The sequence below is a fragment of the Rhinatrema bivittatum genome, chromosome 1 (genome assembly GCF_901001135.1).
Source record: "Rhinatrema bivittatum chromosome 1, aRhiBiv1.1, whole genome shotgun sequence".
NCBI classification, from domain to species: Eukaryota; Metazoa; Chordata; class Amphibia; order Gymnophiona; family Rhinatrematidae; genus Rhinatrema; species Rhinatrema bivittatum.
The window spans coordinates 349,321,446-349,344,882 of NC_042615.1; the positions used below are offsets into that span (position 1 = coordinate 349,321,446).

The 23,437-nt window shown below is 40.9% G+C and overlaps 1 protein-coding gene across 9 annotated transcripts in view; it reads right to left on the reverse strand.

The window, feature by feature from the left end:
• KLHL8 (kelch like family member 8) overlaps positions 1-23,437 on the reverse strand; it is a 202,917-nt gene that overhangs the window by 25,886 nt on the left and 153,594 nt on the right. For all 9 annotated transcript variants that reach the window (XM_029599660.1, XM_029599629.1, XM_029599644.1 and 6 more), the window contains 2 exons: positions 22,822-22,981; positions 14,351-14,552 (listed from right to left, as the gene is read on the reverse strand). In XM_029599660.1, the coding sequence (XP_029455520.1) occupies positions 14,351-14,552; positions 22,822-22,981 (362 nt within the window). The remainder of the gene's footprint in view (positions 1-14,350; positions 14,553-22,821; positions 22,982-23,437) is intronic.

Sequence of the window (23,437 nt, forward strand, 5' to 3'; positions counted from 1 at the left end):
TTGTCTCTTTAGTACCAGAGCAGGATACCATTTCTATCTTTCGGAAATTTTGCATGTATAAAGATAGGTTGTTTTGTGGTCAGCGAATTAATGAACTCCCTGATGTTTCTAGAGCAACACAAGGTAGTCGTAAACAATTTTTGCAACCTAAAAGTACAATTATTGAGATGGGGGCTACTTTTTTTCTTAGATACCCATGTACGATTTGAGTTTACTAACACTTTATACCTTGAGACTTTTTTTTTTTTTTTTTAAAGTTAAAACAGCCGGGTAGAGGCTTGGTAAGATGTAATAGTATTCGCCAATTAGAATTATTGTTTTATAATGTGTAACTGTTTCTCCCCCATTTAACATGGACTGAAATGTATTGTTATTCTATTGAAAGATTTTTTTCTCTCTTTTCTTTAAATTGTTTCCATGTTCCTTATTTCATTTATTGTAAGTGAAATTTTCAATAAAATGTAAGTTGTCATATTCTAAACTTTCTATTGCAATGATTCAGGAAACTCATTAAAAAAACAAAACGGTATGAGCAATGGATGGCATCTAAAGATTTCCCAAATAGATATTTTGCTTCCAGCTCTAAGGAAGGGAAATATACTGGAATATGTATGTTTGCCCAGCATATTGTTTATGAACTACAGCATTACTTGCTGATCCCATGGAGCGATATTTACTATTACAGAATAGGGTGGGTGCTGCCTTTTACACTTTAGTTTGCATATATGCGCCCAGTTCCAATCAGGATACTTTTTATTCTTCTACTGAAGAATTTTCTCGTACAGAAGGCCATTTAATTATTTGGGGAGATTTTAATTTAATCATCTCGGGAGAGCCCTGGGTTGAGAGGGGCAGGAAAATTTCTTATGATGGATAGATGAAATATGGTGGATATATGGTGGCAATGCTTTCATTCATCTAGGGACATGGATCCTATTCATGTAATGATTTTTTTTGGGTAGGTAAAGGCATATTGAATAGGGTAATAGAGACTGTGATTGGCGCCATAATGTGGTCGGATCCTGCACCTGTATAGATTGATGTGCAATTTATAAATTATGACACAGGTGGACATTACTGGCGCTTGAATGACAGTTTATTAAAAGAAATCTTTTTGTGTATAATTGACTGAAGATATCCAGGAGTATTTCTGACTTAACAACTAGGAGAACATTTCTCCAACTACTTTATGGGAATATTTAAAAGCTATTATATATGGACTGTTGATTTCATTTGCCACCTATAAAAAAGAAAATAAGAAAATTAAAAAGGATTTATTGGATAGGATCGCTACTCTTGCTCATACTCATAAGCAAACTGTCTCCCTCGATACTTAAGAAATTAAATGAGGTCAGGGACGAGTTGAGTGTAGTTGATTCAGACATTATTGTGCACGAGTTGGACTTGACTCGCCAAGCATATTTTGAATGAAGGAACAAGGTGGGCCGATACCTTGCCCACAGATTGAAATCTATGTTGACACAGACTGATATAATTAAAATTGAAAATGCAGAGATAAAATAGTAACGACTACCACTGATAGACTGTTTTTCTCAATTTTACACTAATCTATATAATAAGGGACAGTAAAATAAATGAGATTGACACTGATAACTATGTATCTACTCTTCCTATTCCTGTAATCACTAAAGAGCAACAGCTAATTTGAGATAGTGAAATTACTACTGCTGAAATACTCCAAGTTATTAAAACTCTTAAGCTATGTGGAATGTGAGACTGGTTTTTCAGGCAATTATTACAAATGCATTGCCCATGTTCTAGTCAAATTGTTGGCTATGTTTAATTGTCTTAGAGGAGGGGGGTCATTTCTATCTGGTAGTAATTTGGTTGGCATAACTATTATTGCAATGCCAGGGCAGGACACCACACTCTGTGGGACATATAGACCAATTTCTCTCATCAATATAGATCTTAAACTATTAGCACATGTTCTAGCGGAGCATTTAAATGTGGTTGTTTCATCTTTAGACTATTTGGATCAGGTGGGATTTATAGCCAATAAGATGGCAATTGATAATGTGCGTAAAATTGTAGACATTTGGTGGGTTAAGAGGGAAAAAGATTCCATCATTGTTGTTAACAATTGATGCCAAAAAGGTGTGTGATACGGTGCACTGGCCATTCCTGCTTAAAACCCTGGAGAGAATGCAATTTGGGAATTGTTTTATGGGTTGGATTAAGAAATTGTATAATTCCCCTCGTATCTGTGTTAAGGTCAATGGTGGATATTCTGCAAGCTTTATAGTTAGTAGAAGCATAAGACAGGGCTTCCTATTATCTCTGTAATTTTTTTAAAACCCTTTGCAATCAGAATAAGGGGGGCTACTGATATTTCAGGAGTTCATATTGGAAATTCTCAATTTAAGTTATTTGCTGATGAAAAAAATGAGTGGTGTATCCGGATTTAAAATTCATTTGGACAAATCTGAAATTTTAAATTGAACTGTTCCAGAGTATCTGTCAGTGATATTACAACAGAAATTCCTCTTTAAATGGGCCAAACAAAAGATTAAATATCTAGGAGTCCACATTAGTAATTGAATTGAGGACCGATTTAATCTGAACTACATACCTTTACTCAAAACTATTATGAAGGATTTGGAGAAATGGGAAAGGTGTGGATTCTCCTAGCTGGGGAAAATTGCGATTGTTAAGATGAACATTTTTAGATTTGGTTAATTATTTTTGACTTTCCCATTGTGATAACTTCTATTTTGAAATCTTAGCAAAAAAAATTTTTCGATTTCATTTGGCAGCATAGGCCACACAGGACTTCTCGCCATGTAATGTTTCAAATGAAGTCAAGAGGACAATTGAGTGCACCCAATTTAAAATGGTATTATGCTGTGTCCCAATTGAGAGCAATTATAGATTGAAATAGGAAAGTGAGTATGAAGAAATGGTTACAGCTAGAGCAGTCCTTAATATATCCAATACCTCTCCAAGTATTAGTTTGGCAACTGAAGAAAACATGAAGACCAATGTACTATTTTACGCCACCTTCTCTAGAAAATACCCTTAGAATATGGTTATTATAGTGCTACTAGCTGGTGGGGCAGAGAAATTATTTTTATAATACGCATTTGTTTTACAATCAGACATTTCCTCCTGCTTAGCTAAGGGTGCTTTTGCTGATTGGAAGGAAAGGGGGAATTATTGTATTGAGCAATTATTAGAAGGGGTGAATTTTTGAATTTGAATCGTTTTTCCCCTATGCCCAATTTAGACATTTTATGACTATGGGAGTTATTAGAGATTCATTATCTTTGGGGAACTCTCTCTTTGAAAACTTTTGTGATGAAGTGGATTTTTTGAAGGAACTTATATCAAAGCTGTATGGCCTGCGTAATTCTGAACTACAAGAAATTCCTGTTTATATTAAAGACTGGGAGAGAGATATTGGGTCTTCTTTATCAGAAACTGAATGGGATCTTTCTTTTCTTTATAACAGTAAGGGCCAGATTTTAGTACCTATGCGCGAGCGTAGATTTGTGCGCACAACCCAACGCGCACAAATCACTGCCCGATTTTATAACATGCGCGCGCATGTTATAAAATCCGGGATCGGCACACGCAAGGGGGGTGCACGCCGAGCCCTAGGGGAGCCCTGATGGCTTTCCCTGTTCCCTCTGACGCCGCTCCAAAATCGGAGCAGCCTCGGAGGGAACTTTCCTTCCGTCCCTCCCCCCACCTTTCCCTCCCTTCCCCTACCTAACCCCCCCCCCCCTGACCTTTATTTTTCAAGTTGCGCCTGCCTCTGGGGCCCTATGGAGGCCTCTGGACAGGCCTACACCCCGGCCCTTTTTTCAAGCCTTGGGATATACGCGCACCCCGGGGGCTTGTGCATGTCGCCGGGCCTATGCAAAATAGGCTTGGCGTGCGTAACCCCCTTGCGCACGTAATTCCAGCTGGATTTACACACGTAGGGCTTTTAAAATCTGCCCCTATGGGCCAGATTTTTTAACTTATGCGCGGCCCGGCGCGAACAAATCTACGCCCAATTTTATAACATGCGCGCACGTTATAAAATCCGGGGTCGGCACATGCAAGGGGGTGCACACATGTGCATCTTGCGCGCGCCAAGCCCGAGGGGAGCCCCGATGGCTTTCCCCGTTCCCTCCAAGGCCGCTCCGAAATCGGAGCGGCCTTGGAGGGAACTTTTTCTCCAGCCCCCTCCCCCATCTTCCCCTCCCTTCCCTTATGTAACCCACCCCCTACCTTTGTTGAAAAAGTTACGCCTGCCCAAGGCAGGCGTAACTTTTGCACACCGGCTCGCCATGAGGATTTGGCCCCACCCCCAAACCGCCACCACGCCCCCGGCCCCGCTCCCGAACTGCCAACACGCCCCTGCTCCACCCATTTTTGAAAGCCCCAGGACATACGCGCGTCCCAGGTCTTGCGCACGCAGGGGCAGCTTTTCGGGGGTTACGCGTGTAACCCTTTGAAAATCTGCCCCTAATTGTTTTATCTCAGCTTTCCTTGTAGAAAATGGCTATAAAATATTACTTTGCTGGTACTATATGCCTGAGAAATTACATAGGATGTTTCCTCGTGTGGACAATATATGTTAGAGGGATTGTGGGGAGCTAGGATCTTTATACAATATATGGTGGACGTGTGGAATAATTTTGAATTATTGGAAGATAATTGCTTCTTGGATACATGTTACTAGTGTGGACGATATTAATTCTAAATATGTTTTACTGAACATAACTGTGTCCTTTGCTGAATCCTTGATGTAAAAACTACTCCTTCAGATATTTATAGCTGCTAGTGTGAGGCTGTTCTCTCTTGGATGTGTTAAATCGGCACCTACTATATCTGTAATCCTTACTTGCTTGCATAAAATTTATCGTTTGAATAAGATTTCAGCTCCACAGAAATATTCTGTGTTAATCTGAAAATACTTAGTCTCCCTATATGTCTTGACTAGTAGCATAAAAAACTAAACTCCAAATGAATTATATTTGCTTTTATTTTACATTTGAGTGAAGGCTTTATTGATAATGGGGTTTGTATGGTTTTTGTAATATTGCTTTTTGTTGTTTATGATATTGCTGTAACTGTTTTATACTTGTAACAATTTGAAATTTAAATTATAAAAAAAAGCTCTGGCTCAGTACTGAAAATTTAAGGCACTCTTACTGTTTTTACCTTTCTCCACTGAGAAAACTAACCATTTAATCCTTCTCAGTTTCCTATCTTTTTATGGATTGTAAACTGGTTAAAAGACATTGCTTCATACCCATGAATTTTTAATTTTCTTAGGAATTTCTCATGTGGGACTTGGTCAAATGTATTAATAGCAAGAGTGAAGAAGTCTCACATTCCCAAGTGCAAATGTAAACAAAGAAATGTGAGGAAATAATTTAAATCCAAAAGTAATATTTTTGATGATCGGGTGCAATTACGAGATTTCCAAATGTCAAGTTCAAAGTAACATCTTTATTAGTTTCATGCTGATATTATCACTGTATCGGTTATAGAATTCTTAAGCCTTAAAGTTCCCCAACATGGCCATGTTTCGCCAGTCTTCGGGAGGGACCTCACTGGGCTATAAGCTTCTGCACGGTATCCTAGTGAGGTCCCTCCCGAAGAAGCTGACTGGCAAAACATGGCCATGTCAAGGGACTTTAAGGCTTAAGAATTCCATAATTGATACAGTGATAATATCAGCATGAAACTAATAAAGATGTTACTTTGAACCTGACATTTGGAAATCTCGTAATTGCACCGGATCATCAAAAATATTACTTTTGGATTTAAATTATTTCTTCACATTTCTTTGTTTACATTTGGACTTTGTCAAATGCCTTCTGAAAATCTACATACAATAAATCTACCAGTTCACCTTTATCCATATGTTTATTAACTCCTTCAAAAAATTTAACAGATTTGTGAGACAAGACTTCCCTCTGGCAAACCTAAGTTGGCTGTGTCTCATTAAACCATGTCTATCTATATGTTCTTTGATTTTGTTCTTTAGAATTGTTTCCATGACTTTTCCTAGCACTGAAGTCAGGCTCACTGGTCTATAGTTTTCCACGGCACCCCGGAGCCCTTTTTAAATATCGGGATTACAGTGGCCACTTCCAGTCTTCAGGTTCAATGGACATTTTAATGATAAGTTACAAATTACTAGTACTAGATATGAAATTTCATTTTTGAGTTCTTTCAGAATCCTGGGGTATATACACCATCTGGGTCCCGGCGATTTGCTACTCTTCAGTTTATCAATCTGCCCTACTACATCTTCCATGTTCACTGTGATTTGGTTCAGCTCATCTGAATCATCATCCTTAAACTATTTCAGGAACAGGTAGCCAGTCATCATGGTAAGGGAAAACAGATGCTCTGATGGAGATGTGCTGCTACCACAGCTAGACATTTGGTAAAGACTCTTGGTGCTATTGAACAATCAAAGGAGAGCATCAGATACTGGTAGTGAGAGGATTCCACCACAAAGCGTAGCTTCTGCCAGTGGTAGGGATGGATGGGGATGCGGGCATACATGTCTTTCAGATCCAGGGCTCACATCCACTATCCTCCCCACACCCTCAGATGAAGGCTAAAATGGTGTGGAGGGAGTTCATCTTTAATTTATAACATAACAGATACTTGTTCAGACTTTGTAAATCCAGGATAGGTTTCAATCCCTCTGATTTCTTAGAGATGAGGAAATAGCAAGAATAGAACCCCTGGCAATATTGGTAATAAGAACATAAGAAGTTGCCATACTGGGTCAGACAGAGTCCATCAAGCCCAGCATCCTGTCTCCATTATGGCCAATCCACGTTACAAGTGTTCAAACATTAAATAGATCCCATGCTACTAACATCAGTAATAGCAGCAGCTATTCCCTAAGTCAATCTGATCAATGGCAGTTTATGGACTACTCCAGGAACGTATCCAAACCTTTTTTAAACCCAATTACACTAACTGTCCTAACCACATCCTCTGGTAAAGAATTTGAGAGCTTAATTGTATGTTGAGTGACAAAGAATTTTCTCTGATTTGTTTTAAATGAGCTACTTGTTAACTTCATGGAGTGCCCCCTAGTCCTCCTATTATCTGAAAGAGTAAATAGTCTCTCGTGATTTTATAGACCTCCATCATATCTCCTCTCAGCCATCTCTTCTTCATTGGGACTAGTGAGGTGTTCGGTTGGGACAGATTGTAATTGCCCACTGCTGGAGAAGTTACCATCTCTGTGCGGAGCTGTGATGAGTAAGACTAATTTGGATTGAAAATTGAGCAATGGGGAAACATTGGAAGCAGGGAGAAATGCAAGCGGAACCAGATTCCACAGTTTTGAGTACCCAGCCATCTTTGGTGATACTGCAACATGCCTTCAGGTATAGACAAATTCTATAACCTAGAGGAGGGGTTGAGAGCTGGATTTGGAGACTGGTTAAAAACTTGGTTCAGATTTTGGTTGGACTTGTTCTGCCACTTTTGGTTGGCGCTTCTCATGTTGCCAGACTTGAACCAGAAGATGTTGCTCTCATGGAAACACAAGAGAACCCTAGTATTGCTGGAATTGTCAGAAGAGGTGTCTCTGAAAATACAAACACTTAAAAGCAAACTAGAGCCACCTTGAAATTGGCAGTTGCTCCAAGCTGGCTGAGAGCGACTGGAATGCCACATGTTGTTTCTTGATTTGAGCTGCTGTTTCTCTGAGTTTGTCTCTGAAGAGATGATCTCCTAGGAAGGGAACATCTGCTAGCTTATCATGGACATCATTGTGCAAACTGCTGGCCCTTAACCAAGCCATGCGAAGTGCCCCAATGGAGGCAGATAACGAGTGGGCTGTCTTGTCAAAAGACTCATATACTGCCCAATATGGTGTATTCATTCCTCTGTTGAGGAGCAGCTGCAGGTATGCAGAATTACCCTCCCCTGGAGCATGGAAATGTTTCAGTTTCTGAATGTAATCATGTAAGTACTGTACCATGTAGAACTAATGCTTGGAAATACGAGAATTAAACATTGAACTCTGGAACACCTTTTTCCCCTTAGTTGTCCAGCAGTCTGGATCTTTCCTTGTTGAGGTATTGGAAAATATCCTTGGGGATTTTTGCTCATTTTGGTGCTGACTCCACCACGACTGACTGGTGAGGCAGCTTTACCACGCCAAAAGCCAGGGTTTTCTGAACTCTATACTTCATGTCTAAATTTCCTAGCTATTGGAGCACAAGAAATAGGATTCTCCCAAATTCTTGAAGGAGCAAATGGATCAGAATGGCTGCCGGCTCCGACGGTGTCTAGAATCTGGAGAAGGCTGAAGACTTCAATGCACGTATCTTTGTCTTTTCAGATGTCGCCTTTCCCAACAACCAGAAATCTGTAATATGAGAAGTCCTCAGATGGAGACGGGTGTTCCAAAAGCTCAGGTAGGAGAATGTAGGGGGATCTCATTGATCATCTCTCTGATTTAAAGGGGGAAAGGACACTGATCCAGGACCCCAATGATGATTCAGGCCTTGGATAGGAGAACTCCTGGTGAACATTCTACAACTAGCTGGACTCCACGGCAAGAGAATGGCAAGGTCATGAACCTCTTTGCGGGGGTTCTGATGAGGTACTCCTTGGATAAAGGAGACTCCTTGGTAAAGGAGATTCCTGTTTGAGGGAGCAAATCAGATACCCTGGAGAGTCTGAAAGGTGCCCTCCTTGTCCTTAGCCACCAGGAAGGCATAAAAGTCTTCACCAACTTTGCCATTTAGTCCAATGGCTGCCATGCCCTCTGGCCAGATGCTGGGAGAGGAACATCTATTTATGAAATCAAGATAAAGTCTTCTTGAAATCCCTCTAATATTTGTCCAGGGAGATAGATAGAAATTAATGGCATACACGAACAGATGGGCTCCAGTGATATCTAGTTGAAAAATGTGCTCACGTAGTCTCTATGGGAAAATCACCCTTGAAATAGGGGGAGGTAAGTAGAGCACATCTCCTTATGTGCTTCCCATTTTCTCTGAGACTGTTGATTTAACGAATAGCTGCAAGAACAGCACCTAGGCTTGGTTCATCAATGGTGCTAATTCATGCTCTGAGGCTCGGGGCTTGATGCACTAGCAAATATGTCAATGCTTCATGTGTGGATTGCACCATTGGTGCCAAAGCTTGGGATTCTTCAGTGCAGATGGTGCTGCCGTCTCCAAAGAATGGTGCTTTTTTTTTTTTTTTTTTTAACTTGGCCCTGAGCACTGCAGTGCATGTAGAAGACTTACTGATGTGTGAGAATGGCACTTTTTCTGCTTTCTTGACTCCAATGAAGTGGAATGGCTCCTGGACTGCTCCAACAAGCGGGGAGATCTATTTAAGGAGCTCCTGTTCAACTCGATGCCCAGGGAGCTAGAAAAGGTTCCAGCCAGGGAAGAGGAATGGCTGTGGCTCCTCAAGATTAATGCATCTTCTAGGCTCTAGACTTCTGACAGCATGGAGATATCCAGCTGCAGTGGTAGCAGCTGGATTGGTCATGGTAAGGTCCTAGGCACTGGTAACAAATATTGTGGTCATCAGTGATAGACATCTTACCACACACAATCTTTGAAGCCACTGATGATGGGTTTCCTTAGCACTGGACATTTTCTGTGAAAAAATTTATATTTTATTATTATTATTATTATTTATTTATTAGATGATCTAATACTCTTCATGAGCTCTAAGTTCATTAAGCACTAGCCCGTTTTCCCTATTGTATTATATTACTAGTTACTGCCCTCCTAGGCCTCTTTCCAGCTGATTAAGACTCCAAGTTTACCCTCCTTGTTGAATGTAACTTTGCCGCCTCCGTTCATATGTTTATTTTTGTTTCAGTTTTACCCTGTTTGATGTAAACCGATCTGATATGGTTATTACCATGAAGGTGGGTATAGAAAAGTGTTAAATAAATAAATAAATAAATAGCATTGAAAAGTGCTGTTTGGGGAGGCAGCCAGGCAACAAAGTACCAGTAATTGAAAAAGTTAGAAAAACTGAAGATACCAAGAGATTTCATTTAAAGAAAAAAGAAAAACCCAGAGGGATAAGGTACACATCTATGCTGATGCTGAGAAAAAAAAGACAAGGAAGGTCTCATGAGGAAATTCCGGCCCATGCGCAGTAGAACAAAAGTTCTATGAGCTAAGAGAGAAGGGTCCGTTTGGTGCCAACAGATGTCGTCACCCACATATCATGGCTACTTCAGCCCTATTTGTCAGATAATTTATAAAGCTCTATTATATCTCCTCTCAGCTATTTCTTCTCCATCCTGAAGAGCCCTAATCTGTTTAGCATCACCTCATAAGAAGCAGTTCCATCACTTTTATCATTTTGGTCACCCTTCTTTGTAACTTTTCTAGTGCCACTCTATCTTTTTTGAGATGGGATGACCAGAACTGCTCATAATACTCAATATGTGCAAGGAATGGAAAATTAAATAGTGGATGATATAATGCCTCTGCATTCAGGGCCGGTGCAATAGGATTCAGCAATCTCCACTCCTTGCTGTCGCTCACGGCCCCCACATGGCTCACGCCTCCTAATGGGGGTGGCAGCGCGACCAGGGAGTGCATGTGTGTGACCCAATCTGGTGAGAGTGGCGCAACGAGGGGGGGGGGGGGGGGCGGGCACAAGGCAGAAGTTGCCTAAGGCACCTAATCCCAATGCACCAGCCCTGAACGCAGAGGTATTATATCATCCACTATTTAATTTCTGGCCCAATAATACCTAACGTTTTGTTTGTGTTTTTGACTGTCACTGCACACTAGGCCGAGGATTTCCAAGGATTGTCCACAATGATTACAAGATCCTTTCCAAGGTGATGGTGCCTAATATGGAACCCAGCATCATGTACCTATAGGCAGGATTATTCTTCCCTTTGCACTTGTCCACATTCAATTTCATCTCCATATAGGTACCCAATCCCCAAGATCTTACAAGGTCCTCTTGCAATTCCTCACAATCTGCTAATGATCTGACAATTTTGAACAATTTTGTGTTATCTGTGGATTTGATCGCCTCACTCATTACTCCCTTTTCCAGATCATTTATACATATACTGAAACGCACAGATCCCAGAACAGATTCCTGGGGTACTCCATTATTTTTCTTTCTCCATTCAGAGAAATGACCATTCATTCATATTCTCCGTTTCCTAACTTTTAGCCAGATATTAATCCACAATAGGACACTGTCTCCTATCCCATGACTCTTTAATTTCCTTATTCATCTCTCATGAGGGACTTTGTCAGAAGCCTTCAGAAAATCCAGATACACGGTCAACTGACTCACCCTTGTCCATGTTTGTTAATCCCTTCAAAAAAATCTTACAGATTTGTAAAACAAGAGTTCCCTTTGCTAAATTCATGATAGTCTCTCTCTATCCTGATGGTCAGTAATTTTGTTTTTCAGAATAGCTTCTACCATTTTGATCAGAACCAACATAAGGCTCACCAGTCTGTAGTTTCCCAAACATTTCTGGAAGCCTTTGTGTGTTGGCCACCCTTTAATCTTCCAGTACCATAGCATATTTCAAAGCAGAAACCCAATCATGAGCTTCAAGGAGCTGTCAAAGGAACTCCAGGAAAAAGTTGTGGATAGGCAGCGATCTGGGGATGGGTATAAAAAAAAGTGCAACATCTTTGAACATTCCTTAGGCCATAATCAAGATGATTAAAAAGTGGAATGTGTATGGCAATACCAAGCCCCTACCTAGATCAAATAGTCTCTCCAAACTGAATGACTGAGCATGAAGGAGACTGATCAGGGAGTCAAACAAGACCAATGGCAACTTTGAAAGAACTACAGGCTTCCATAGGTATGTAACAATATCTCAAGCACAAATCTGCTAGTATGTTAGGGTGGGAAGAAGGAAGAAAGCCCATCCTGAATTCAGATTGAAGTTTGCAAAGGAATACTTGGGGATACTGTGGCCATGTGGCAAAGATTTTTATGGTTTGATAAAACTAAAATAGAACTTTTTGGTCTGAATGCAAAACATTTTGTTTGTGCAAATCCAAGACAGCATATCACCTAGAGGACACCAACCCTCCTGTGAAGCATGGTGGTGGCAGTATTATGTTATGGGTATGTGTCTAATTGGCAAAGGCTAGAGCATGTCAGGATAGAAGGCTCAATGATTGGAGAAAATCTGGGACATTGTTAGGTCTCAGCACACAATACCCATACCCAGAATCTCATAATCAGTGTCCTGATTCTCATGTGCCAGTAAATAATAAAAAAACAAAAACACACAATGTTTTTTAGATCCACTGTGCATAGTACGCTGGCAAAATCCCCCAAACCATGGCTTGTCACCCCAAATTCCTCTCTCATGTGGGACGGCTGACCTGACAGTGACTAGTAGCTGCACTCAGTGTTGCGGCTTCTCAGCAGCAGAGACAGGGAACAATCACTATAGTACAGGCTGCAAAGACTGAGCGTATGCAGTGCTTCTGGACTCTCTGGCTCCTTACTTCTTCTACTTACATGTTTCCTGTTTCAAATCAGAAATGCATAGATAGGAGGATGAGAGAGTTAGAGGGACAGACAGCACTGTGCACGCTCTGAGTCCTCGTGGCCTGTACTATAGTGATTGCTCCCTGTCTCTGCTGTTGAGATAGATGCAAAGCTGGCAGCACAGAGCATATCTACTAGTGCCTGTTAGATGGACTGCACCACACTGGAGTTGGGAGTTTGAAGTGGCCAAGTGGGAAGGAAGAAAGGGGAGAGAAAAATACAAAATGGAGGTAGGAAACAGGGGAAGGGTAGACTGGGAAGGGAAGAAGAGAAATGAGTGGAAGAAGATAAGATGGAAAAGAGAACAAAGGTGTGAAAAAGTGAGAGGTAGAGTTAGTAGAATGGGAGAAGAGTGGAAAGGAAGAGGAGAGATGGGGAGAACAGCAAAAGGAGGGAGGAAAGAGTTCTAGGGATAGATGGGAAGTTGAGAAGTTTAGTGGGAAGGGAGAAGGGGGTGGGAAGAGACAGACCAGAGATGGAAGAGGAGAAAGATGGGAAGGGATAAAATGAAAGGATGGAGGGAAGGATGAGGGAAGAGATGAGAAGATATTGGGTGGGTGACCCTGTGTCTCAGTTACCTTTACATCTTCAGGTTAATTATCGGGGGGGGGGGGGGGGGGGAGAATGGTGTTGGTAGGAATGATCTATGGGCCCATACCCAAGGATCTTTTAAGTCCCTAGCAATGGATCAAACCGTTCAACTGAGCTCAGTGGAGAATTGTCATCAAATCCACCTGGAGAAAGTACAGAAAAATATATAGGAAAATCTGCTGCCCTCTGCAAGAAAACTAAAACTGGAGTGGAAGATCACCTTTCAGCATGACAATGACCCAAAACTATATTTGAGTGGCTAAGGAACAAAAAGGTAAATGTCCTGGCTTTGTCAGGGCTCCAACCTCAATCCAATCAAAAATCTGTTGCATGATTTTTATTTATTTTTATTTATTTAAGTTTTTTATATACCAACATTCAGGACGGTGGTCCCATCATGCTGGTTCACAAGAAACAGGGGTGAAATTATAATAACTTTACCATTTAAACAAAAGTGCAGAAAAGCAGTTACATATAACAAGGAAAACAATAACTTGGAATGAGAGAGGAAATGAAGATCAGATAGTTATATACAAGTATAAATAACATTGTGAAAGGTGGTTATTAACACTAATGCTAGCGGAGCTTGTTGCATGAAGGGAGTTAGATGGAGTTGGAGTTGGGGAAGGCCTGTGTGAACAATGGATGATGAACATTGCTGCTCATCAACTTTACAAGGAATTTAAAAGAGCTTGACCAGTTTGTAAAGAAGAATGGTCTAATATTGACAAATGTAAGTGTGTAAAGTTGGTGGAGAGCTATCCCAACAAACTCAGTTGTAATTGCTGCCAAAGATGCTTGATTCAGGGGGATGGAGACTTATCCAAGGAGATTGAAGGCTTATCCAATCATTGGATTTATTTTGTTTTTTTGGATACAAATATGCTTTATCCTTCCTTAAAACATATTTGGCCTTGAAAGGTATGGAGTATGGTATGCTGATGAGTAATCCTCATTTAAATGCATAAGTCTGATGCACTGACAAGCAAAACGTGGAAAATATTTACAAGGGTATGAAGACTTTTGATAGCCATTGTATACGATCCAAATCATATCAATTCATTTGACTTAACTTAAATTTGCATTACAGAGGTTCTCTGATAAAAACTAGAAAGTGTACCAGAGGTAAATATATCATCAGTTAATAAATGAAGAACTGAATAATCCACCATATAAGACACTGAATTTTCTTTGCTGCTGGCTCAAAAATGAATACCAACTGTTCCAAACTTACCTGTTCATCAGTGAGTCATAGCTTTCCACTGTGTTTAGATATGCATTGCCATTATGACCACCAACTGCAAAGATCTTGCCCATTAATGTTGCTATGCCAACACCGCCTCGAGGAGTGGTCAACTCTGCAACATACTCCCATTTATTGGCACGTGGATCAAACCGTTCAACTGAGCTCAGTGGAGAATTGTCATCAAATCCACCTGCAAAATGACACTAGATTATGTAAGTCTTCTGTCCTTTTAAAAACCCCAAAGCTCAGTCAGCTTCTGAAAATGGTGATCTTCATGGAAAATGCTGCCAAGAAATGGATCCGCTTTAACAAGGATTTGTCAAGGGAATTTTCATTTTTAAAAATAACCCTTGCTAAATTAGGCTCCTCTTGACAGTTGAAACAAAAAAGGTTAAAGGGAGTCCAAGAAGTACCTAGAAGGGCCAAATTCTGTGTGTGTAAATTGTAAATCACTTTTATTGTTTTACACTGATTATTTGGTTTATAAATCTTTAAATTAATTTTAAAAAGTTTAATATTTGTATTTAATGCTGCAGGCCTGGTTCCTTCTAGTGAACCTGTTCACAATAACAGCAATTTCTTTGGTAATCGGCCTTTTTGGTCACCTGTTGGGCTGGGCTGTCCTTTACATCTTTTGTTAAAAGACAAAAGGAGGCAATTTAACGCAGTAAGTTCTCAAATCTGTACTCAGATTGGGCTTTCAGGATATTCATAATAAATATACATGAGATATATTTGCATACAACAGAGGCCAGAGCATGCAAATATATGACACAGTAGCACACATCTGATAGCTGATAAAGATGGAAAAACCCATCTAGTTTGCAGACTTTTACTCCTGGGGGAATTCTGCGCTACTGCAGGGCACAGAATTTGCACATAATTCCCCTCATGCGCAGAATTTCAATTTTTGGTGCAAAATTTGAAGAGAGGCTCAGTGGGTCATGAGCAGAGCCTATCCCACTCATGACGAAGATTTCACAAGCCTGGCAGCCGCGAGCAAAGCACATCACGCTCACAGCGAAGTTGACTGATGCCCAGCGACCACGAGCAGAGCCCATTGCACTTGCGGCAAAGATTTCACAGACCCACGGCCACGAGCGGAACCCATCCCTGAAGAGCTGCTTTTGCCAGAAGAGGAGAAATAGCATAAATATATGTGCTTGGGGGAGGAGTTGGGGGATGAGTGCAGGAAGATCTGATAGGCCTGGTGAGAGAGAGGGAGCCAACGTACAAGGATGTGTGTGTGTGTGTGTGTGAGAGAAGGAGCCTATGTGAAGGTGCATGGGTGTGTGTGCCAGATAGAGGGAGCCTGTATGAGGGTGGGTGTGTGTTTGTGTGAATGTGGAGAGACTGAGGAACTGTGTATATGAGTGAGAGATTGGGCGCTGGTGTGTGCATGAGAGAGTGAGGGTGCATGTTTATTGTGATAGAAGGAGCCTGTGTCAAGGTGTGTGGATGAATGTGCAAGAAGGAGAGGGAGCATATGTGCAGGGGTGTGTAAGAGAGACAGGTAGCCTGTCAGAGTGTGTGTGCGAAAGAGAGGGAGCCTGTGTGGGTGGATGTGCAAGAGAGAGGGAGCCAGTATGAGAGGGTGTGTGCAAATGAGAGGGAGCCTATGTGTGGGTGTGAGAGGGAGTCTGCATGAGGGTATGAGTGTGTGTACAAGAGAGAGAGGGATCATGTATGGGGAGGGGGATGGATGTAGCCTGTGTGAGGGCCAGTATGAGAGAGGGGTCAAACTCTGGGAGTGGAGAGCTGGGGAGTGAAGATAGAGTGAAAGAGTTAAGCCTAAAGGGAAAGGGGAGGGATAGTGGGAAGCAGATGAGTCGGGGCTTGAGAGGGCAGAGTGAAAGAAGTCTGGCCAGGGGAGTAAGGAAAGAGGCGGAAGGGACACTCTTACAATGTACGTCTAGGGAAATTCTGCTCAAAATATTTAAAACTCTGCATCTTTGAGTAATAACTTTTCTGTATTACATTTTAAAATGCAAGTTTGCTTACCATAAACGGTGTTTTCCATAAATAGCAGGCTGAATTAGCCATGCTATCTGGGACTACCCCCTGGCGGCCCAAGGCGGAAACTCTCTCCACAGATACAGAGCTCTGCTCTGTGCACTTGCATGGTCATTCCTGCGCAATTACCCGAGTTGCTCAGTTGATAGAAAACCTCATATGAGCAGCGAACAGAGAAGAAACATAAGAAGAGATACAATGAGTAAAGGGCTGTCCAGGGAGGAGGGTGGGATCGCATTGCTAAGTCATCCTGCTATCTACGGGAAACACCGTTTACAGTAAGCAAACTTTTGTATCAGGAAAATTTTGCTGGACAGCAGATCTCTGAAAGCCCATAGCATGTACCTGATCGCCCGCAGCTCCAGGAAGTTGATTTGACACCGTGCTTCCTGGGTGGTCCATAAGCCCTGGGTGCGGAGCCCCTTACCCCAGGGTGGATGCATCCATGGTTAGGACAATTTGGGTAGGGTGATTTTGGAAGAATATTCCCTGTTCTAAATTCAAGAGAGCCCGCCACCAGGACAAAGAATCCCGGAGAGGTGGAGTCACTCAGATGCAAGCCCGGAGGTTTCTGCATGGCCTGGTGCCACTACAACCTCAAGGTCCATTGGGCTCGGCGCATGTGTAAATGTAACAAGGAAGTGACATGGACGGTTGCAGCCATGTGGCCCAAGAGCTTCAACATGTGCCAAGTGAAACCTGCTGGCTCTGTTAGATTACTGCTGCCCTGGATCGCAGCAGAAAGGCTTTTGCCTGATCCATGTCTAGCAGGACTCCTATGAAGTCCAATCGAGGTGACGGGTGGAGATGGGACTTCAAGGAGTGTGAATCAAACAAATGACATCCACTCTAAATTATCATTTATACCCCGTGGAAAACTTGTTTGAGTTGCTTTAACTTGTTATTGATATTTATCTAATAGCCACGTTCTTATGTTCAGAAACTGTATTTTATATTTACGTTCTCATGTTCTATGTAACGCCTTATCAGCGACTGTTTTGTTTTATGGAAACCGACCTGATTCGATATGTCTATCGAGAATGTCGGTATATAAAAATTCTAAATAAATAAATAAATAGATAAATAAATAAATAAAACTAAGACAATTGTAAAATCCAGCATTCTTTAAAATTTAATAATATCTTAATATCCTCTCCTTTCTCAGAGGGGATGACTGTATCCAAAATTGTCCAACATAATTGGTTGAAAGTATGTTCATGTTGTAAACAGTGTTTTACTATGGGCGCATCAAGTTTACTCATATTTAATCTACTGTCATATAGACTATGAACATGAGTTATTTGCACATTTATCAGATACAAAATATTATTAGCTTTTAGAGATAGATCCAACGTTACAATTACCAAACTATGATAGATGATCTCATTTCAGAGGAAAATGCTCCATTTCTAACTAAAAAGGAATGGCAGTATTTACATGTTGCCTGTCCTAGAACACCGATAATGTACAGTGTTCCTGAGATACATAAATTGCTGGAGAATCCACCTTTACGTCCTATCAATTCAAGTAACGGATCTCTCTTGGAACCTTTGGCAATTTTCCTGGACACATTTTTATAAACATGTTAAAAATATGTATTCTTACGAACAAGACACTACCCATGTGCTAAACAAATTACAAAGTCTTCCACCTCTTTCTGCTAATACCATTCTAGTTAGCATGGATGTCATTTCTCGTTACACAAAAGTTTCCCATAGGACTGCACTTAAGACCATTGAGACCACTTTTCCATCAGTGATAGCTACAGCACATTTAGTGTTAAAGAAGAATTTTTTAAAAAATGTAATGGGGATTTTTACATTCAATCTCATGAAATTGCCGTGGGTTCCCTCAGCAGCCCCATCAATAGCCAATTTAGTCATGGATGCTTTGGAACAAGAATTATTTTCTCATGTTATTTTTTGGGAAAAATACATTGATGACCGCTTTTTTCTTTGGAATTCTACAGAAGAATCGTTGATACAATTTTTTGACTGGTTAAACACCATTGACTTACATTTAAAATTCACTATGAACTCAAGTCTGTACCAGATCTCCTTTCTGGACATGTTGATATTCAAAAGTGAAAATGGATTGGAGACCATAGTTTATTGGAAGCAACTGGACCATAACAATTTTCTAATGTATCAGTTTTCACCTGTGTGCTTTCAAGAATGGTCTCCCAGTGAGTCAATTTTTCAGAATCCAGCATATCTGCTCTCTTCTACTACTGAATTTAAAACACAAGCTTATGTACTAGCCTTACAATTTTTCGAGCAAGGATATCCATTATTTATAGTCAAAATGGCCTATGTGGGCACTATATTCCCATCGACTGGCATTGTTAGAATATCATAACAAGGGCTTGGCAGCTCAAAACGTTTGGGTACTACAACATTCTGATAAGCCCAAAATATTCAGCAGCCCTGGCACATGCTTCAGTTTCATAACGTTTTTTCTGATGAGCCTCTGATTTATTTTAAAAAGGGTCCTAACATTAGGAATAGAGTAATTCGCACATCTTTACCTCCAGTTCTTAATGCTACAGAAAAGAATCATCATAAAGGCCATTTTTCCTGTGGAGCCTGCGGCCTATGTCTCACCACGCTTGAAGGCAACACCTGGCAAGACTCCATAACTAAAGTGTATCGTAAGAAGTTGTTCACAACCGACTAACTCACAAAATGTTGTTTACATGTTATATTGCCCTTGTCCACAATTGTACATAGGACACACCACGATTCAACCTACAGAAATTTATCTCCTCCACATCAAAGACTGTTACTTCAAATTATACACCTTCAAAAAACTCAAACTCAAACCTATTCTGCACCTCAATGACTTCAGAACAGCCCTACAAGCCCTTATTTTATCTAAAATAGACTATGCAAATGCCATGCTTTTAGGTCTCCCAAAGAACAACCTTGCCCCCCTGCAATTACTTCAAAATGCAGCTGCAAGGATATTAACTGGCACCCGCAGAAAAGAACACATCACGCCCAACCTCAAACAACTTCACTGGCTCCCCATCACAGCCAGAATTCAATTTAAAACCCTCACTCTTATCCACAAAGCCATCCACAATCCAGACATGCTCTGGTTCTCAGAATCTTTACACATACGTTCCTCTTCCAGACCCACCAGAGCACCCTACACCGCAAGCATTATCACACCCTCTCCCAAACTCTTCCGTCTAAAAACCACCAAGCAACGTGCGCTATCCCTAGTTGGACCATCCCTATGGAACTCTATGCCCACCCACCTTCGCCTTGAAACCTGTTCAAGAAATTCAGGCAGAACCTCAAGACCTGGTTGTTCGCCCGAGCCTATTCATGAGCCCCCTATTCTTTCCACTCCATCTTTCCTTACCCCACCTCCACCCTCTACCCCTACCCTTACCCCCCTAGGCCCCTTCGAATACCCAGTCTTTAACTCCATCCTCCTAATTTTCAAAGTACATTATTTATATTTATACTAACTATAATGTATGCTAATTATAATTGTATTTAAATATGTTTTATGTTAACCCATATGTACAGTATAACCCTGGTTTCCCACACCCTCTAATCCACCTCCCCTTCCTCCCGGCCCCCTCCCTCACCCCCCTCCCCTGTTCATTGTTTATTGTATCAGGTTCATTGTAAAGCCCTGTTGGCTATTTTATAGTTCTATGGAAACCGATGTGATGTTTTCCTAACGAATATCGGTATACAAAACCTTCAAAATAAATAAATAAATAAATAAATAAATAAATTTATGAGAACACCGCAGTAGATTAAATACAAGTAAACGATGTGCCCACAGTAAAACACTGTTTACAATATGAACATACTTTCGACCAATTACGTTGGACAATTTTGGATACAATCATCCCCTCCGAGAGAGGAGGGGATATTAAGGCATTATTAATTTATTAAGAACGCTAGGATTTTCCAATTGTCTTCCAGTTTTCCACGGGGTATAAATGATAATATAGAGTGGATGTCACTTGTTTGATTCGCACATTGTTCATGGTTAAGATTTTTTCATTGTCATTTATAGACATCAAGCCAATTGGTCTATTTGAATTTGCCGCTTTCCTATTAGTTTTCTTTGATTCAATTATACTGTATAAATAAGTATAATCAAAATGGCGGATCCTAGTGGGAAATGCTCTAACTGCTGTTATAAAGTGTGTGATGAGAAGCGGGTTGTTCTAACCAAGACACGTATGTATCGTATGCTTAACAACGCCTTGTTTTATTTGAGATTTACATTTATATCTCAGATTATGTCTTCTCTTTGCAGAGATTATTGTTATGTCGTTTGAGCCCCTGAGGAAGGAAATCTTCCGAAACACGAATCATGTAGGGCAGTGCATTTCCACACGACTCATTGTTTAGTCAAAAAACTAAGTGTCTATGGTTTATATTGAGAAGCTTTCATTTTAAATGCATACCATAAAAAAATAAGGAAACGTTAAAAAAAAAAAAAAAAAGGATTCAAGAGACCTATGATTAAAAACTGAACGGGCATCTCGTTTTCCATCACTCTTAGTGGTTTAAGAGCAAAAATTGTAAACCACAAATAAGTGAGTTACACACTAGTCCTGCGTATATGAGGTCTCATTTTTTGCAACTATACGAGTTTCTGATTTATATGGCTATTTGTAATCTCCCCATTATGGCGACAGGGATGCCATAATGGGGCTCTCCAATGTACCTCTTACTTCAGGGCATACTCCTATCCCCCACGTTTGAGGGCACTGGCCCCCTCCTTCCCATGGGTCACAAGGCAGAGCACGGGTCTGAACTGACTGCAGAGGCTGTTCCCAAATACCCCATTCTACCCCCATCAGGTTTCAATAGTAAGAACGTCTAATGGAGTGTGCAACGCAAGCCCGCAGTGAAATAGAGACACATGAAGTCACTAGTAAGACCAACAAGCAGTGCCCCGAGGAAAAGTGCAACCATGGAGTTGGTAGGGGATTCAGATGGCAATGCCATTAGGGTCGCAGCACCAACCAAGAGAGGCAAATAGAAGAGAAAGAGGAAGTGAAAGAAAAGGTCAAGTTCAAGTTTGGACAGCTCCTCCGATTCATCTAATTCTGGGAGCTTCTCTGATGATAGCCCACACAGGTCTTCAGCAGAGACAACCAAGGCATCTAGGGGACCCTCAGTGCTGACACCTTTATCATAACTGTGAAAGTGTGTACCTTTCAAAAAAAGATTAGAAAGCAAACATAGAGACATATTTAGAATTATAGAAGGGAGAAGGAGGAAAGGTGATAAAAATGAAGAATAAGAAGAGCTCAAGTCCATTCTTATGGACTTCATCTAAGCTTGGCCTCACATGGGGCTTGTATTTCTTGGATGGGAAAGCACAGCATGTGCTGGTAACAGCTGTTACCTTTTCTATGACACAGAAGGGATATATCCACCAGACCCAAGATTATAATAATACAACTAGGAGGAAATGAGCTTGGAAATTTTTCATGTAGATAATTGATACATTTGATAAAAACGGACATGGTTGAGTTAGCTTCCTTATTCCATTCCATAGATTAAATGGAGTGGCCTTAATTTAAAGAAATGGAGGCATAAAAAAGTGAATCGTCAGATTGGTGTCTGGGTTCAAAGTTTGGCAAATTTTGCACTTGTGGGCAAATAATAAATGAGAAGACCAAATAGAATATATCTATTAGATATTGAGTATGATCTTTTTAATAAATGCACTATAGGGGGCTTTGGAGAACATGCTTTGTCAGTACACAGGAGGCCACAGATGAGTTAGTGTAGTGGGCATTAGGCAAGACCATCACTACCTCATGCCTGTGGCAGGGTAACCGACCTGGTGGTCTGCATTTAATGGTGGCACAGGAGACTCTCTTGCTCGGAAGTATGGCATGGGGGCTGGGAGAAGATGGCAGTCTTGTTTGACTGAAGGCTGATGGCAATGCGGTTTTGTCATCATTTATTCTGTGGCTTAGATACATGAGGAAGTTCTGTTCAATAAATTTTTGACAATAAAGCTTATATATCCAAGATACGTTTTCTGGTCTGGGTGCTAGGGTGTGGTGGGGTCGACACATGCCTAGTGGCTGCCAATATTAATATTATGCCACGTTTCAAAGCTTTAAATGATTTAATTGCACATTATATATATATATATATAAAATACGTGATAAGAAACATTGATTTTGTTGTTTACTTGGCATTATCTATGATGTGATTATGTAGTATTGCGGCAAACAATGCAAGTACTGTTCTCAGCAGGGCTGTCTCGACACCAACCTGACCCATCTAGCCTCTCTACCCGGGTAAGTCTGGATCAGAATTGACTATATGTGAATGCATGTGGGGGTGAAATGGAACTGTGGGGGTCCAGTTGTCAAATTTGCTGTGCAGCCTAGAAAAGTGTGTCCACCTCTGGGTTTGCTTTAAGGTAAATAAAATATTTCTACTCACCAACAACGTATAAGCAGCCATGGAGTTCACTAACCCCATTACCAGCTCTCCGCTGACCCATCTCTTTGATTTCTATCCATTTGTCCAGATGTGGATCATATCTCTCAACACTAGAGAGGGAAGCCACACCATCATTGCCGCCCACTGCATACACATGGTTCTAAACAAAAAAGACAGAGGCCATGAGATGTGTCCGAAAGACCATGCCTTCCTCCCATGCGCTTCACCACAGCTCCCTTTGGAAGCATGAAACTACAGGTGGCTAATGCACTATAGACTGTCCTTTATTAACACTGCTCACATATCAAGATTCCCCTGTCAATTATAAATAAGGAGGCAGGGATTGGAAAGTGAAAGTCTCAATATATTCTGGGAAGTTTTATGAACTCATCCCTCTACTTGTTCTGCTGAAATGTTGTTTGAGAAAATATGAACAAGGTAAAACAAACTATCAAGTTCCCCATCCATGACTGAAAAGTCTTTTCAGTTCAAGAGCCCTTTCAGTAATATAATTCAGTAATTCAGTAAAATCAACCATGCTCTAACGCAGGGGTCCCCAAATTTTTAAAGTGAAGGGCCACATACCAAGCGAGCTGGGGGGGCCCCTTGAAGTTTT